The following is an 18,724-nucleotide window of genomic DNA, read 5'->3' as shown; positions in this document are numbered from 1 at the left end:
CCATCAGCTGCTGCCTTCGTCTATCTATAGCCTGTCAGCATGCAAATTGTTACATTACAGTGTCAGCGGCTGTGATGGGGGCGGAGACACCAAATTATACCTTGCCTCCGGGCGTCTGGGATGAACTTACGCCACTGCTTACAGTCCCATAGAAACCTAATGAAAGTCCTTAGCAATGATGACTCCAGAGGTGGGGCTGCAGCATAGTCCAATATTCAAATAGGGGAGCCACACCAACTGTCACCCCAAATCCTGCAAAACATCACTGGCAGTTGGTGTGGCTCCGCTATTTAAATATTGGACTGCACAGCAGCCCCACCACTGAAGCCGCTGCTTGACCCAGACAATGAGCTTACAGTCACACAGCACTTGGGACATGTTGCTTTGTCACCCAATCACCGCGGTCTTAAGGGGTCAAATTTTGAAAAATCCCTACTTAGTGGGTGCTTACGTCATGGCAGGAATATACTCTCCAAATTTCATGTTTCTAGGTCAAGGGGTTTGGGCTGGGAGTTGATGAGCCAGTCAGGACATTACACGGGGGAAAGAAACATTTTAGCTTTTTTCATCCCCTTAGGAGTCAAATTTCCAAAAATCCTGTACCTATGCCATGGAAGAAAATATACTTCCCGAATTACATGTTTCTAGGTCCAGGGGTTTGGGCTGGGCGTTGATGAGTCAGTGAGTCAGGATATATATTTTTTTAATTTATATATATTATAAGGGCACAGTCGTGCCCTTATATCAAGGCTGAATAGAAAACAACGGAAATTTCCATAGAGAGTTCCGAAGGGGGGGGCAGATTGTTTAAGGGGCTACACCTCAAAAGCTATAGGAGGTACGTGCTGAAATTTGGTATAGGCAGCAGGGAAAGGGGGGGTTAGGTTTAGGCACTTAGAGGGGGGATTAGGGTTAGGCACCCTAAAGGAGGGTTAGGGTTAGGGGGTACAGTTAAGTTAGTTCTTACTTACCTTTCAGACGATCTGGATTTCCTTCCACGTCGGGCTGGCGCTGCCGGGATTTGATACCGAATCCCTAAGTTAGGACCACTTTTCTGCTGTTCTCTATGGGGGATTTTTGGGAAGGCATAACTCAGGGTAGGGGGCGTATTTAGACTTGGGGTTTGTTTTATTAGGTAGCTATTGTTCCAGAATAGGGCCTTTTGGGTTCAGGTATTTGAGAAAGTTACAGTTTTTAAAATATTACCTCACAAATCTGCCATTATACAGATAGGAAGTTTCAATTCCTTGTGCAGCCTCAGTAGGAGCCTCAGCAGGTGTACTCACTGTGGCTTCACCTGGGTGTACCAAGATGGCTGCCTTTTGCGGGCTTTAGCAGTGGACCAACATGGAAATTGAATCGGTTATAAGCAGGGACACGGCGGCGGTCAAGCGGGCATCATCGGCGGTGGTGGAGCAGGTGACAGCGGTGGAGCGGTGCAGTGGGGGCATCTGTGCCAGCTACAGCGACGGCGATGGTGCAGCCTGCAGGACCTGGCAGCGACAGATAGCGGGACCTGGCAGCGGGACCTGGCAGTGTCAGTGGCGGGCCTGGATCAGAGAGATCCAGTACATGCCAGCCATTCTGCGGGGTACAGCAGCGGTGCCCATTTCAAAAATGGCGCCTCAGCTTAATTTTTGAAATTCAAAGATGGCCACCGCGAGCCAATCACGGCTCGCGACATCATCGGGACCCGACATCTGTGCGGGTGTCAGCGACGGGCCTAGATCCGAGGGTATTCAGTCCCTGCCAGCCATTCTGCCAAGTATCTCTCAGCGCCATTTTTGATATTCAAAGATGACCGCCGCAAGCCAACCACGGCTCGCGACATCATCGGGACCCGTATCCCGGCGTCTGTGCGGGTGGCGGTGGCGGTCCTGGATCCCAGAGGATCCAGTCCCTGCCATCCATTCTGCCGAGTACGGCAGCGATGCCCATGACTACATCACTATGAGTATACCACTAAGCTCACTTATGCTTGGCTCATTGTGTGTTAAATGTTATTTCTAAAGCATGGATATCCCTGTATGCCTCGACTTCCTTCTTTTGGATCATTTTATATGCTGGACTGTTTGCTGATAAAATTATGGGCCTGATTCAGAGCCTCTCGTAAGCGGCCGCTCGTTCGTTCCTACCGATGTTCGCACAACTGCGCATGCGTACGGATTTTAATACGCATGCGCGAACCAGTCAGTGTGGCCGAAAATCGTGTGCTCGCTAAATAGCGAATGCCTGCTATTTTGAGTGACAGAATGAGGCGTTTGTGGGTGGTAACAGAGGAAGGTGCTTGAAAATGGGGAGTGGAGATCCGAACGCAGGCGTGCTTAAAGGTCAAAACGGGCGTTTTCAGGGTGTACATAATTAACAAAGCAGCGTCATTGACCACGTCACTTGGTTGTTTTATAGTCAGAACTGCTCGCATGATTGTGGTAGGAAAAACCAACCACAAGAATAGCGAGCAGTTCAGACGCCTTTCGATGTACTCGATTAATCTAATAAATAGCGGACATGACATATGATGCGAGCGGCCAGGGGGCATTTTTTTCAAAATTACGTTTGCATGTTTTGTTCGCTCGTTCAGACATAGAGGCGTGAACAGACTGCAAAGAGCGAACGGTTCATTTAAATAGCCAGCCCCATTTTCTGAACGAGCGAGCGCAAATATCGTCTGGCTCTGAATCAGGCCCTATGTTTTGATTCTTTTGCAAAAGGATGTGCTGGCTGTCTTTATTTTTTGTGTGCAACTTTATATGTGCCGTGCACTCTGCCTATTTGGAGGATTAATTGGTGTGTGCTTTTGGCCTCAGGAACTATATATATATATATATATATATATATATATATATATATATATATATATATATATATATACTGTATATATATATGTTATATATATATATAAAACACCAGAAATACCCCTAACTTGCGCTGTTTGTGAACAAAACCAATTAAAAACAACCACACAAATGGTGTTAGCTGCACCTTTCTGTTGACCCCCTGTTAGACGGGTCTGTTAAATTACATAGAGAAAAGGGAAAGAAAGGGCGCTGAAGAATTACAATATATTATTTGTCTTACAGGTCATCCTGTTTTTATACACCACTTGTAATTAAACAAAATGGTAGTTGATTTATACATAAAAGTCTGAAAAACCGATCAGTCCTCATACACTCACAGGCACTGACACGGTGGTTTGAAGCTGTAGTGAAAAGTGGTTGGATAAAAAATCTGGTTGCAGACTGGAATTTTTCACATCATAACGTGAAACTGTGAAATCAAATCCGGTAATATAATAAGACACATTGTGTGTTTTACGTCATAAATATAAACTCTGATAAAAAAAACCCTGAGGAAGTCCTTGTAAGGAAGAAACGCGTTGGGTTATTGTAAAATTGGAGTTCACGAATCCACTGTGCGAAGGCTGTAGTTAAAGAACACGAGTGTGCACATCCATTGAATGTGATTTCACTTTATCAATTTATGTGGAAAATAATCAATGTAAGCTGGGTTGTGAAATTATTTTAATTTGTTCTTATATGGTAGAAACATTTTAAATTACTAACGGAGGCCTTTGGGTAGTGTTTCGGGTGATTTTCTGGTGCGAGGGTCTATTGCAGTTAAGATCAAGTGGAAAACCAAATATTTGAAGGAGCAGTGTACTGAACATATGGAAGTACGAGGTCTATTTGCAGAAAAGGAATCTCATTGATGTCATCAATCCAAGACTGATCAGTTTTTCTGACTTTTCATGTATAAATAAATTATCATTTTGTTTAATTACAAGTGGTGTATAAAAACAGGACGATCTGTAATAATTATAAAAACTGTTATTACATAAATGGTGCAGACAATAAAATGATCGATATACAGAAAATACAGAAAATATCATTTTATTGTCTGCATCATTTATGTAATAGCAGTTTTTATACAAATTTACAAGTAAAGATATCTTTTATTGACTAGCGCCTACATTTTCCTATTTCTTGACCCTCTTGTTTTTTCTGAGGGAATATCCAGTATTCCCCCGTTTGTGGTGGGCAAGCTTTCAATAAGATATAGCCAACTTGGCAAATATTCATTAGACTCATTGGGGAAGATGTATGAAGCCCAGAAACGGTATCAGCGCACGTTATGTGCGCTGATACCGCTTCTCCCCGATGTATGATCGGGGGTCTGGGCGGTAAATAACAGAGGCGCTATGCGCCCCTGTCATTATCGCCGCTGCAGCGCCGATAGCCTGGGCTATGTACGAAGGGTCAGATCGTCTGACCGTTTGGCCGGCTGTAGCTGTCGTTATCGACAGCTACAGCCTGGCGCTAGCCTATCCCCACAGCAGGGACAGCGCTGTCTCTGCTGCAGCAGCTGCCGACTCCAGGCTGCATGCGGGGATCTCGCGATACTTGCGAGATCCCGCATATGCTCAGTGGAGCCGGCCGGGACAGAGACACAGCGCATCAGCACTAGGCTGATGCGCTCCTGTCTCTAGCGGGTAGCGCCTGAGGGGGGAGTTAACGCTCCCCCTCTCCGGCCGATGAGATGTTCTTACATCTCATCGGTAGTGCTTCCTGCTTTGCCTCGGAAAAGAGGCGAAGCGGGAAGTGTTATAGCGGCACGTTAAGTGCCGCTATCATACATCTACCCCATTGACTAGTAGGTTTAGCACCTGGTTGTGTGTGTCTCGACCTATAATAAGACAAATAATGTAATTCTTTAGCGCCCTTTCTTTCCCTTCTCTCTCTCTCTCTCTCTCTCTATATATATATATATATAAATGTATATATATATATATATATATATATAATTTTTTAAAATACATTCTCTGAGCGCCAGGGCTCGTTGGAACTTTGCATCCAACAGGTCGGGGGGAGGGGCGGGGGAGAGGGGGCTTGGTCTGTTACATGTGTACTGGCACCCCAATTTCTGATGGCAGCTCTGAACACAGCCACCACTTCCCGACCCAGGTGATAAGAGCATACAGTACCTCGAATACCCTTGGTGGTAAGTTCAGTTGCCGGCACAGGGTACATACACGGATCCCCCTGCCTCTGATATTTGCTGCATATACACTAGAAGCAGCGCTCTTTCTATACTTTCAGTCAGTGATATACACTGCCGCCTCCAGGATTGGTTCTGATAGACAAACCTGCAGGTGCAGCCTCACCAGCGCTCTCCTAAATCTAGAGCTGGTGAGTTATACTGCATAATTATTGTGTATCATCACTGCAGGCATTGATTCACACTGTATTTGGCAGAGACACCTGGATAACAGTGGTATCAAGGGATTGGTACCAATTCATCATTGTATGGGACAGACAGGGGCGGATTGGGCGTTAATGTCTCCAGGAAGTTTCCCGGGAGGCCGACTGAATGTGGGGCCGAATGCCATCATGTGGCTTCGCCCCCAATAGTGTGTTACACATTATTATTTCTGACAAGCACTGGCAGCCTGCAGGCACTTGTCAGAGGCCTGTAGCTTTACTCTCTCTCCCCTCAGGATCCCTCCCCAATCCTCGACACTTGCCCACTTTTTGGACACGCGTGTAACAGCCGCGCGCAGGGTGAGAGGCATCGGAGTCCCTCTCCGCATAGGACAAGGCAACACCTTGAGCCGGCCCTGCTCTCCCCTCACAGATCCAACCCCGCACTCCCTTCCCCCACACAGGTTCCCTTCTTCCGCTCTCTCAACTCACAGATCCAAACCAACCATCTGTGGCACCCCCTCTCCCACCTTCCCCCACACAGGTTCCTCTCTTCTGCTCTCTCCCCTCACAGATCCAAACTAGGGGTGAGCGGGTTCAGATTTCTGAAATCCGAACCCCCCCCAGCCCCCCCGATCCGAGGCTGATCCGAGTCAGGCTCGACTTTTCCCGCCTGACTCGGATCTGAAATCGAGGCAAAACGTCATCATCCCGCCTTCCGGGTCTCGCGGGTTTTGGATCCTATATAAGGTACCCGCGTCTGCGCCATTTTCTCACTCGGCTGTGGACAGTGAAGAGGGAGGGTGGGAGTTAGGGCTGGCTGGGCTGTGTAGTGCAATGTAGTGTAGTGCAGTGTAGTGTTGTGCTGTGCTGAGCTGTGCTGCTGTTGTCCATAGGGGCTGTATCCACTCCTTCAAAGTCCATAGGGGCTGGCTGGACTGTGTTGTGCAGTCAGTTGTCCATAGGGGCTGTGTCCACTCCAAAGTCCTGTGCAGTGTCCCAGTCCTAAAGGGGTGCTGTAGTGTTGTCCAGGGGGTGCTCTGTCCATCAGGGGTGCTCCCCCCAAGTGCAAAGAAAAAAAATTTTTTTTTCTGTGTTTGTGAATTGTGTGCACTGTGGCTGCACGTGCATCAACAAAGGAGCAGCCCCAAGCGTGCGCCTGTGTCCCATAAGTAAAGGGCCAGCTGGCTTGTCCGTTAAAGGGTGCTGTAACCCCCAAAGTACACTCCAAACAAAATAAAAAAATATTTTCTGTGTTTGTGAATTGTGTGCGCAGTAGCCGCACGTGCATCAACAAAGTAGTGCCAAGCGTGCGCCTGTGTCCCATAAATAAAGGGCCGGCTGGCTTGTCCGTTAAAGGGTGCTGTAACCCCCAAAGGGCACTCCAAACAAAATAAAAAAATTTTTTCTGTGTTTGTGAATTGTGTGCACTGTGGCTGCACGTGCATCAACAAAGGAGCAGCGCCAAGCGTGCGCCTGTGTCCCATAAGTAAAAGGCCGGCTGGCTTGTCCGTTAAAGGGTGCTGTAACCCCCAAAGTACACTCCAAACAAAAAAATATATATTTTCTGTGTTTGTGAATTGTGTGCACTGTGGCTGCACGTGCATCAACAAAGGAGCAGCGCCAAGCGTGCGCCTGTGTCCCATAGGTAAAGGGCTGGCTGGCTTGACCGCTAAAGGGTGCTGTAACCCCCAAAGGGCACTCCAAACAAAATAATTTTTTTTTTTTTTTTGTGTTTGTGAATTGTGTGCGCAGTAGCCGTACGAGCATCAACAAAGTAGTGCCAAGCGTGCGCCTGTGTCATAGGTAAAGGGCCAGCTGGCTTGACCGTTAAAGGGTGCTGTAACCCCCAAAGTACACTCCAAACAAAATAAAAAATATTTTCTGTGTTTGTGAATTGTGTGCGCAGTAGCCGCACGTGCATCAACAAAAGAGCAGCGCCAAGCGTGCGCCTGTGTCCCATAAGTAAAGGGCCAGCTGGCTCATTTCTTAAAGGGTGGTGTAACCCACAAAGTGCACTAGTCTCCAACAAAAATAAAAAAATATTTTCTGTGTTTGTGTGCGCCTTAGCCGCACGTATATATCAATATAACATAAATGGAGGACCAAACTTTCTCTGATAAAAGTAAAATAGGGAAAGATCAAGAACCACTTCCTCCTAGTGCTGAAGCTGCTGCCACTAGTCATGACATAGACGATAACATGCCATCAACGTCGTCTGCCAAGGCCGATGCCCAATGTAATAGTAGAGGGCACATACAATCCCAAATGACAAAGTTCAGGAAAATGACCTTGAAAAAAACATTTAAATCATCTGAAGAGAAACGTAAACTTGCCAATATGCCATTTACGACACGGAGAGGCAAGGAACGGCTAAGGTCTTTCCCTATGTTCATGACTAGTGGTTCAGCTTCACATGACGATGGAAGCCCTCCTCCCGCTAAAAAAATCAAACGAGTTAAGCTGGCAAAAGCACAGCGAAGAACTGTGCGTTCTAAGAAGATATCACAAATCCCCAAGGAGAGTCCAAGTGTGGTGGCGGTTGCGATGCCTGACCTTCCCAGCACTTGACGGGAAGAGGTGGCTCTTTCCACCATTTGCACGCCCCCTGCTAGTGCTGAAAGGAGCACCCACAGTCCACTTGCTGATATGCAAATTAAAGATGTCACTGTAGAAGTACAACAGGATGAGGATACTGGTGTAGCTGGCACTGAGGAGGATTCTGATGGTGATGTGGTTTGTTTAAATCAGGCTCTGGGGGAGACAGCTGTTGTCCGTGGGATGAAAAAGCCCATCACGTTCATGCCTGGGCAGAAGACCAAACATTCCACCTCTTTGGTCTGGCAATATTTCTATCCAAATCTGGACAACAACTGTCTTGCCATATGTACCATATGTAAAGGTGAAATAAGTAGGGGTAGGGACGTTAACCACCTAGTAACATCCTCCCTTATACGGCACCTGCAGCGCGTTCATAAAAAGTTACTGTCAAGTTCAGAAACTTTGGGTAAGACCGTAAGCAGTCCAGGGACAACTAAATCCCTTTTTCCTGTTTTATCCAAGGAATCGGTGGATGAGGAGGATGAGGACGACATCTTGCCTCCGTAGAGCCAGTTTGTGCAGGGACACATTAATTGCCAGCTTATTTTGTGGGGGCCCAAACGAACCAATCATTTCAGCCACAGTCGTGTGGCAGACCCTGGCGCTGAAATGATTGGTTTGTTAAAGTGTGCATGTCCTGTTTATACAACATAAGGGTGGGTGGGCCCAAGGACAATTCCATCTTGCACCTCTTTTTTTTTGCATTATGTAGTGTTTGGGGCCTGGTTTTTCAAACTGCCATCCTGTCTGCCACTGCAGTGTCACTCCTAGATGGGCCACGTGTTTGTGCCGCCCACTTGTGTCGCTTAGCATAGTCATCCAGCTACCTCGGTGCAACCTTTTGGCCATAAAAACAATATTGTGAGGTGTTCAGAATAGACTGGAAATGAGTGGAAATGAAGGTTATTGAGGTTAATAATAGCATAGGAGCAGAAAAACCCACAAATTCTGTGATTTTAGCTGTTTTTATGCTTTTTTTAAAAAAAATACAGATCCAAAGCACAAAACCCAGAACCCAAAACACGGAAGGGTGGTTTTGGCAAAACCAATCCAGATCCAAAACACGAAGAAAGATCCAGATCCAAAACCAAAACACAAAACACGAAAAGTGGCCGGTGCACACCCCTAATCCTTCTCCCACCTTCCCCCACACAGGTTCCTCTCTTCTGCTCTCTCCAAAGCTCCAAACTCCTCCCATCTGTGGCACCCACGCCCCCCCCCCCGCACAGATTACCCTCTCCTGCCCTCTCTCCCCTCACAGTTCCAAACTCCCTCCCCTATCTGCGACACCCTGAGCCCCCTCTCCTACACAAGTTACCATATCCTGCTTAGTCTCCCCTCGCAACCCAAACCCTCCCCACCCGCAGCACCCCTGCCCCGCCCTTCCTCACACACGTTTCCCTCTCCTCTCCCCTCAGAGAGCCAAACTCCCAACTCTCCCCCACCCGCGACACCCATGATACCCCTTCCGAACACAGACCCCCTCTTCTGCGCTCTTTCCTCTCACAGCAGAGCCAAGAGTCATTCTAACCTATCAGGCACCGGCACAGCCTCGTCAGGGGTGGGAGCTACAGTACCAGTGAATCCTGTTCCTCCACCTTGAAGGTAAGTTACTTACTGTACATGTTACACTTATAATTTATTAATTATAAGTTGTAACTATGGGCCATATTTATCAATAAGTGATATTCTTGTTATCACTCGTCGTTACTAATCTTAAATTGTGCTCCAACCAATCAGCTCCTAACTGTTTTTGAAAAATGACAGGAGCTGATTGGTTAGAGCATCATAGAAGATTAGTAAGTCACTCGTTGATAAATGAGGCCCTTTATATTACAAATGAACAGTCCTGGAGATTATGTAGTCATCATGTTGACATTTAGGACGTCAACACTATAATGTCGACATTCAGGAAGTCAGCATGTTTGTAATGTCAACATTCACTGTCATCATTGTGAATGTTGACAGCCAAAATTTAGGGTAAGGATTAGGCTGCCATTAGGGTAAGCCTGCAGTTACGGTAGGGTTAGTATTTGGCTGCAGTTAGGGTTAGGCTGCAGTTAGGGTTATCCTGTAGTAAGGCTAGGGTTAGGCTAAAGTTAGGGTTATCCTGTAGTAAGAGTAGGGTTAGGCTACAGTTAGGGTAGGGTTAGAATTAGACTGTGGTTAGGGTTAGGCTGCAGTTAGGGTTAGACTGTAGTTAGGTTAGGATTAGGCTGCGGTTAGGGATAGGCTGCAGTAAAGGTGAGGCTGTAGTTAGGTTAGAGTTAGTATTAGCTGTGGTTAGGGTTAGGTTGTAGTCAGGGTAGGGTTAGATTTAGCTGCGGTTAGGGTTAGGCTGTAGTTAGGGTAGGGTTAGGATGAGGCTACGGTAAGGGTACGTCTGTAATGAAGATTGGGTTAGGGTTAGGCTGTAGTTAGGGTAGGGTTAGGATTAGTCTGAGGTTAAGGTTAGGTTGTAGTTAGGCTAAAGTTAGGATTTACTGCGGTTAGGGTTAGGCTGTAGTTAGGCTTCATGTAGGTTTACGGTGCAATTACGGTGAGTGTTAGGGGGCATTTTAGGTGAAGGTTAGGGTTAGTGTTAGGATAAAATTGTATTGTCGACATTTTGACTAACATGAAAAAACCATAAGAGATTTAGCACTGCAGAGAGAGGTGTATCTCTAGATGCATTTGAGGTCAGACTGGCATGTGCAGAGCAGGGGAGTAGCGAGGGTGGTTCCGGTGGAGCATGAGCTCCGGGCGCCAAAATGGACAGAGGGCGCCAACCAGGTTCCATTGGGGGAAGCATGTTATTCCCTCAATGCCAAGTGTCAAACTGCCACTGTTTGCACTTTTTCTCTCCACTTCAGTATTCCCCCGCTGGTGATACCCCACTGACACAGTTTAGTACAGGGAGGGGGGCGGTATGACATGCACTTCCTCCGGGCGCCATGATTGCACGCTACTCCTCTGGGTCAGAGTGGCATGTGTTGTGGTATGTGAAAGCAGGTGAGACGGTCAGAGGGGTAAGTGTGTTATTTGGAAGCAGGTGGGGTGATTTGAGTTACATCTGGAGACACGTGAGGGACACTTTGGTGTTGGCTCCGCCTACAGTTGATTTGGTGCCGCCCACATGAGGCCATTTCCACAAATATTTCGAGGGCCACTTTTAGTTCCCAATCCGCTCCTGGGGACAGGTCAGATTTATTATGCTCCTTCCCCATGAGGCCATGCCCCTTTTTCGGGTGTGCGTCTTATATCCCTATTTGAAAAATAAGGGGGGGCGCCAATGCTCTTTCTGGCGTAGGGCACCAAAAACTCTAGTTACAGCTCTGGCAGCAACACTCTGGGTAAGTGTGCAGACTGTAATTTATTCCTTTCTGAAATGTTTTCGCCGATTTCTTCATGTTTTGAAACTAGTTATAAGAATTAAAATAAGGCGCTGGTACTGAATACCCCTGAGTACCACCACAAATAAACACACTGCTTTTTGGTCTAACTTTTGATACTTAAGTGACATGTAATTGTGATATGTCTACAGTGTAAGAAGTAAATACCATTTGAGAACCATCCATATTTAAACGAAAATTCTTTTCTGTCCTTCTGTCATCAGCTAGTGTTATATTACTGTTATGACTGGCTTTTAGTGTATGCTACTCATGAAAATATTTTCTTTGTTACCCTACACAACTGGCAGTGTTCTCTCCGAGGCATATAGCTGACAGGTGGCAGAGTTCAAATACCGCTAAACAATAGAGATAACTTTGGAATTGTTAAGGATTCCACATCTGAGCGTAGTATAGAGAGAAATAGAATATGTTATTCTGCTCTGTACTGTAGATTTATCACTCTGACTTACTAATTTCCCTGAATACAGCACAATAACATAGGTGGATATGTTCAGAATTTCAGCGTGTGTAATGCTGACATTCTGCACGACCGTCAGCCGGGAACCCCAGAAACGTGGCAAATACTGTAACTGGATAAAAGCATAGAAAGCCATTAGTAGCCATTAGCAAAGTATTTAAGGTTCTTTAATGGTCTTAAAAGGCTGATTTTTACCTTTTGTATATTAACAATGGAAAAATAATTGCAAGCAAAAGTCTTTCACCAAATTAGAGCCTCTAGGTTATTTTGGAGTACAGAAAAATGTCTGTAAAGTGATTTTTAATAGTTTTTAAGCAAGTTTAAAAAAATATTGGGAAATTGAAAACACTTGTAACTCCCATCTGCAAGTTGAAAAACTCAGTGTTACCCATCGACACAGCACCCCAAAATGCATGTCCCACATAACAAAACCCATTATTGAGCTTTTTACAGGAAATCACATGAAAAATAACGTCAATATTGGTCAAATACTGCTAATTAAATACCTCCAAGCGTATGCTTATTCATTGTCCCTGGGATTCTGCACTGAGACCCAATGTTTTTACTGTAAAATAATAAGTAAAGTAAACTTACCTGCTAACCCACCCAGGAGGGGAGACACTGAGTGACAGTCTGAGGAAGGCACTGGCACAGGAATACACACAGGCTTGCTCTAAAGGTGCCCATACACGGTGCGATTTATATACGAGCCGATCTCGTATACGATTCCCCTTGAACTCTCTCCGGCAGCTGAAGTGAATGATGTGCAGCAAAAGCTGCACGATGTTCAGCCGATCTATCATGCACGATGTAGTGATTTGCATATTCATTAGATCGAGTGCGATATGACACAGATGCACACATGGACCAGGGAGATCCGTGCTACATGCATTTGTGTCATTGACACAGCAGCATGGACGGGATCAGTGAGACCCGTCTGTGCTGTTGTGTATGTCAATGACACAGATGCATTAAGTTACCTTTGCGGTTCTCACCATTGACTTCAATGGTGGGAACCGTTCATTGGCTGAGAGGCGGAAGGCTCGCCTCTCTCAGCCAATGAACTGTCAGCGGCGGGGTTTCCATAGTGAAATCCCGCCGTTGAGCTCTCATTCGGGAAGTACCGTCCTTATAGGACAGTACTAAAGTCCATGGGTCCGCAAAATTCGGGTTTTTATTTTGCCAAGTCTGGGGATGCTTACTTTGGAACGAAGAGGACCCGAACTTCGCATAGGACAAGGTGAGTATGGATATTTTTGTTACGGGTACTCTATGGATTTTTTACATGGACAAGAGGACCAATAGCTACAGGGATACATAGATGAGTATGTGTACATGTGTGTGTACATGTGTGAGTGCATGCATGTTTAATAAACTTATATTTTGCACTGTGCATGTGTCCTGTGTTTATTTTAATATTGCTTTTGCTGTGGAGCATGCGGGGCCCGTAATGCCCCGCATGCCGGTACTTGTGGCTCTCCAAGTACAAGCGGGCGGGGGAGGCTTGCTAGGACCTGCAGTTCCACAGCAAAAGACAATATTTTAAACACTTCAAATGCACTACACTATATAATCAACCCGGCACCCACCGCCCACGGATTCCGGGGATAGCCCCGGGTTATCAGCCTAGGCCTGGGGAGCCCTGGAGAGGGGGACCCCTTTATTGGGGGGGGTACAAGCTCCCCAGGGACCCCCAGCCTGGACAGAATAGCGGTCAGGATTAGTGAAACCGAAAGATTGCATAAGAAAAGAGGTGTGTTAAACCTCTAGGATGGGGGTTGGCATGTATGCAAATTACTGTTTAGAGTTAGCCTATCGTTAGCAGGGGCGGGTTTTCAATAGAGACATTATATAAGGGGCTAGAAGTGAGGGACAAAGCCTCTTTGTTCCAGATTGTGGTCAGTGTCAGAGTTGGTTAGTGATAGTCTGTACCTTACATTGGTCTGTTAATTCTTTTCTTTCTTATTTTCATCACTAGATTCTCTTCCCTTCTTATCCCTGCCCTATTTTCTCCATTTCACACTTTGCTTTCCCTCACTTTCCTGGCTCTATATAAAATAAAGAGCAGCACATTATTGTCCCTTTACCTGGTCCTGTCCACTCTCTCTTTGGTCATCTACCATGCCCCGTCCCCGCCGCTCTGCGCCCCCCCCCCTGCCCGCTTCCTCCAGACTGACCTGAATACTGGCTCACGCCAGCGGCGTGGGGCGGCCCCTGCTGCGGACGCGGCGGGTGCTTCTCCAGGCGTCGCTACGGAGCGGGGCCTGCGCAGGCGTGGAGGAGCAGCCTCCGCCGTGGATGCGGCGGATCCTGTTTCCGGCACCAATTATGCTGGGCGTCGCAGGGTGGCCCCTGCCGTGTGTGCGGCGGGTGGTGCCTCCGGCGACGCTGTTATGCAGGCGCGGGGTTCAGGCCGGCGCCCGGCTCTGCTGACCACGGGCGCGGCCGGCTCCCGCGGTCACTGCGGCTGGTAGCGGGCGGGAGCGCGCCACGACACCTACACGCGGGCGCGCTCTCCCATCCGGCGGCCAGGTCACAGCCTCCGCTAAAAGGCGTAGGTCCCGGCGGGGGCATAGAGCCCCATCTAGGAGCAGCCATTTTAGTGTCCCCATGGTCCTTCCCGTTCCCCGCTCACAGCGGGGTGCCCGCCATGTTAGTGAGCGGGGGGCGGGGCTTAGCCATTCCACATCCAGTCTGTCCCCTGCTCATGTTCCCAGGCCTGGGGCTCAGAATTCTAGTGCCAGTAATAGGGTGCAATCCCCTGCATCTGTGAGTGTTGCCACCCCTCCCCCTTTTGCTGCGCAGCCAGATCCCTCAACCATCGCATCTGCTTTGTCAACCCTGGCGGCTGTGCTTGCCCCATTTTTGGCAGCTCCGCCGGCAGGCTCGTTGCCTACTCAAACCGTCGCGCCTGCTAACGTCAATCCTGCAGGGGCGCAGGGGGGGTCAGAGGTAGAGCAGCTGGCGCAAGCATTGAGAGCCATTGCCCCTAGCTTGGCCCAGCATAGCGTAGTCACTAGTGCACCCTCAGTTCCGATCACTCAAGACGCGAGGCGTGGCAATATGGATGCTAGGTTGCCTGCCGCAGAGGTGGCAGCCGGTGTTTTTCCTTCTTTTTCAGATGACGTGGTCGAAGAAGGAGAGCTTGTTGACGAGGATGTCGGGGAGGGGCCGTCCGGATTTTACTCTGATACCATGACATCGGAGGGTTCAGGTGGGTCTTTCTCAGACTCTAGTTCCTTGACGTCTTCTTTTGCTTCCTCTATATCTAACGCGGACAGCGCGGGCAGAGCGCGCAAGAGAGCAGCTAAATATGCAAAATTGGAGGCAAAGTGTCGCTCAAGGCGTAAGCATAGCACCCATAAGCGCAAGCCAATAGAGAAGGGTTTAGAAGGTTCTGCTGGGGTACATTGTGACAACACCGCTGTATTGCGAGGTTTAAGAGCGACTTGCCGCAGTAAGATCCGCAAAGGTGACTATGTGGATATTTTTGCACTTACGGAAAAAGCTAAGAAGGCGTTTAAGGCGGCTAGGGCAAAGGACGGTATAGGTTTGGAAGCTTTCAAATCTTACAATAATTGGTTGGCCGGTTTTTGCATTTTTTCGGCTTGTTATTTGGAGACGCGCCCAGAGGAGCACCTGAACGTCATTAGGTACCTCCATTTAGTTCATAGCATGCAGTTGTCCGCCAGGGGCATGGCTTGGCGAGCGTACGACGAAGAATTCCGTCGCAAGCAGGACGGCAGACGGGTGATGGATCTAGGCTGGAAGAATGTAGAGGTGTGGCTTGAGGTCACGCAGCCTTTGCGTCCTGCGTTTGAAGCGTACAAGGTGAATAAATCAGCTAGTTCAGGTCATCAGGGCCAGCAGCAGGCGACCAGCGGAAAATGCTTCGCTTTTAATAATTCCACTTGTACGCAGGGTCGAAAATGTTGTTTTCGTCACCTCTGCTTGCGATGTAGTGGCAGCCACCCAGTTGCCAAGTGCTTCAAGGCGGGTGCTCAACAACAGCCTGCTCAGCCGCCAAAAGGCGCTGGTTCTAAGTAAAGCTTCATCCCCCGTCTGCGTCGCCGCAATGGCAAAATGGTTGAGTTGGTACCCTGTTCTCCGGGACGCGGAATTTTTGTTAAAAGGTTTCAGCTTTGGTTTCCAGTTACCTATTTGCAGAGAGGTTGATACAGGTTCGCCTAGGAATTTGAAATCTGCGTTCGAGTTGCCTCACATTCTTGGGAGAAAGTGGCTAGCGAGGTTACCTTTGGACGCATGGCTGGGCCTTTTGCAGAACCTCCCATAAGGGATCTTGTGATTTCCCCGGTGGTAGTGGTCCCCAAGAAGATTCCAGGAAGGTACTGGCTTATTCAACATCTGTCTTATCCGTCAGGCTCGTCAGTAAATGATGCCATACCAGTTGAGGTTTCCTCGGTGGTGTACCAGTCATTTGACGATGCTTTGAACGTAGTTCGGTTTTATGGTCCAGGCGCGCTGATGGCTAAGATAGATGTTGAATCGGCTTTTCGTCTGCTTCCCTTACACCCAGAGTCATTCCGGTTTATGGGCTTTCGCTTGGACGGCGAATATTACATAGACAAGTGCTTGCCTATGGGATGTTCGGTGTCATGCGCATATTTTGAGCGATTTAGCACCTTCTTGCACTGGTGCGTGGAATTTTCTTGCGGCGGTCATGGGATAGCCCACTATCTCGATGACTTCTTGTGTGTCGGCCCTTCTGGTTCAGATAGATGTAGTTATTTGTTGTTTTCTTTGCAAGCGCTGTTTTTTCATTTTGGAGTCCCAGTTGCTGCGGACAAAACTGAGGGCCCTGCCTCTTGCTTGTCATTCCTGGGTATCGAGATCGATACCTCGGCAGGCGCCTGTCACCTTCCCCTCGATAAGGTTCACAAATTGCGTAATGCCATAGAAGAGTGCACGGCTTCCAATAAAATTACCCTGCGGCAGGCGCAATCTCTCCTGGGCCTGTTGAACTTTGCCTGTAGGGTCATTCCTATGGGCAGAGTTTTTTCGCGCAAGCTAGAAAGGGCCACGGCTGGAGTCACTAAGCCGAGACATTTACTCCGTTTGTCCTCAGAGATTAAGCGGGACCTCTCTGTCTGGGTCTAGTTTCTGCAGGATTTTAATGGTGTCCGGCTGTGGTTGCCTCCACCCGTGGACAATTTGCAGCTGCAGCTGTTCACCGATGCAGCAGGCGCCACGGGATTCGGTTGCTACCTCGATGGTTCCTGGTGCGTTGGTCATTGGCCAGAGGAATGGGAAGGAAGGGGTTTGACCAGGGACTTGCTTCTTCTCGAACTCTTTCCCATAATGGTTTCCTTAGAAATCTGGAGTGAACACTTGCGCAATCGCAGCATCGTGATCAGGTGTGACAACCTGGGCGTGGTGCACGCGATTAATCGTCAACACGCGTCTTCCCTGCTGGTTTTGCGTTTGCTTGCGCAGCTGGTGCTGACATGTTTGCGGTTTAACATCATGTTTAAAGCAAGACACGTGCCAGGGGTCGAGAATGGGATAGCTGATGCGTTATCACGTTTTCAGTGGGCTAGATTCCGATCTTTGGCCCCTGGTGCTGACGTTGATGCTGTGCTTTGCCCCTCTTATGTTTGGCAGGTGATCGAGCCGGCATGGAGGGCTTAGCAGAGCAGTCTCTAGCCCCCTCCACTTTGCGAGCTTATCGTCAGGCTTGGCATGAATGGGAAGACTATTCCCGTAGCAGCAGGCAGGCAGGTAAGGGTCAGCATCATGCGATGCTTTCTTTTATTTGGAATCTCCGTTTGGGGGGTAGATCCAGGGCTTCTGTGGCACGGTCCTTGGCAGGCATTGCATTTTATGTTAAATTAAAGGGACGACCTGACTTTACTAAAAGCTTTCTGATTGCGAAGGCTTTAAAGGGTTGGGCGCGGGTCTCTCGGCCAGTTGCTGACCGTAGGAAACCTGTGGACGCCCATTTGCTTCCGGCAGTACTAGGGGCAGTCCCCGAAGTGGCGTTTACCGAGTACGAGGTGATCCTGATCCAACTGCCATTTTCAGTGGCTTTTCACGGCGCATTGCGCGTATCGGAGTTGGTGGCATCTTCCAAACGGGTTGATGCCACCATGCTCTGCTCGGATATCTCGGTCACTCATCGGGCTTTGCTTTGTAGGATACGGCGGTCAAAGACCGACCAGGCTGGTAGGGGTAGGTGGTTCTCGTTGAGTCCGTCTAAGGACGAACGGATCTGCCCTGTGGCGTTAGCGATGCGTTACGCATTGTTACGCCCGGATGTACCTGGTTCATGGCTTTTGCACTTGGACAGGACTCCGCTTACCAAATACCAGTTTGGTTGGTTTCTGAAGCGGTGTGTATCGGGTTTAGGCCTCTCACCTCAGGATTTTGGTACGCACTCCTTTAGGATCGGCGCCGCAACTTCGGCAGCTGCTGCGGGTTTCTCACCGTCGGAAATTAAGTCCCTGGGACGTTGGAAATCGGATAGTTATAAAAGTTACATCCGACCTGCTCATTAAGATTGTTTGGAATCATAGGGCAATGTAATATTTGCAATGTTATGTTTTATTGCTTGCCTGGTTTTCTTGTTTTTGTCTCAAGTTCCGTCTCGTCTTGTCTCGTCTGTTACCCCTGTCTACCCTACTCGGGATTAGCTACTCGCCATTGCTGGCAATGGGAGTCTTGAGGGATTTTACAATTTTTGCCTGATCTGACGGATTAAATTCGGCTATTTTCAAAACATTTAATTAGGTCATAGTCCATCCCTCAGCAGGTTTTTATTTTACCTCTTGCCGAGTTCACATGTTTTTTCCCAATTTTCCCCCACCCATTCTTCCCCTTTGTGTCTTTTTGTTTGTCCTAGCCACTTTAAATAGTAAAGTTGGCGACCAATAGAAACTTTTTCTTTTTGGCAGATACTCACTTATTGTTCTTTCAGATCCCACTAATACACCATAAAATTTTATTGTTTTATTACAACTACTAATTTTGTATTTACTGCTTTTCTCCATTTTTAGGTTTGCTCTTTGACACGCAGGACATTTGGGTTATAGGCCATTCTTATATTTTCTGGGCCGCTA

The 18,724-nt window shown here is 47.9% G+C and overlaps 1 protein-coding gene across 1 annotated transcript; it reads left to right on the top strand.

Annotated features, from left to right (window-relative positions):
* Window positions 1-17,082: 17,082 nt before the first annotated feature.
* On the top strand, window positions 17,083-18,163 carry LOC148527000 (uncharacterized). The gene has a single exon (XM_088469448.1). The coding sequence runs from the start codon at window positions 17,285-17,287 to the stop codon at window positions 18,161-18,163; it is 879 nt and encodes a 292-aa protein (XP_088325574.1). The 5' UTR covers window positions 17,083-17,284.
* Window positions 18,164-18,724: the final 561 nt, after the last annotated feature.

This window comes from Taudactylus pleione, unplaced genomic scaffold, assembly GCF_031769625.1.
Source record: "Taudactylus pleione unplaced genomic scaffold, aTauple2 ptg000092l, whole genome shotgun sequence".
NCBI lineage: Eukaryota > Metazoa > Chordata > Amphibia > Anura > Myobatrachidae > Taudactylus > Taudactylus pleione.
Note: the sequence above shows the minus strand (reverse complement) of the source record. Positions and strands in the feature narration are given on the sequence as shown.

Coding starts and splice junctions, on each gene's coding strand:
- LOC148527000 (XM_088469448.1), top strand. CDS start 17,285: ATGGAGGGCTTAGCAGAGCAGTCTCTAGCCCCCTCCACTTTGCGAGCT.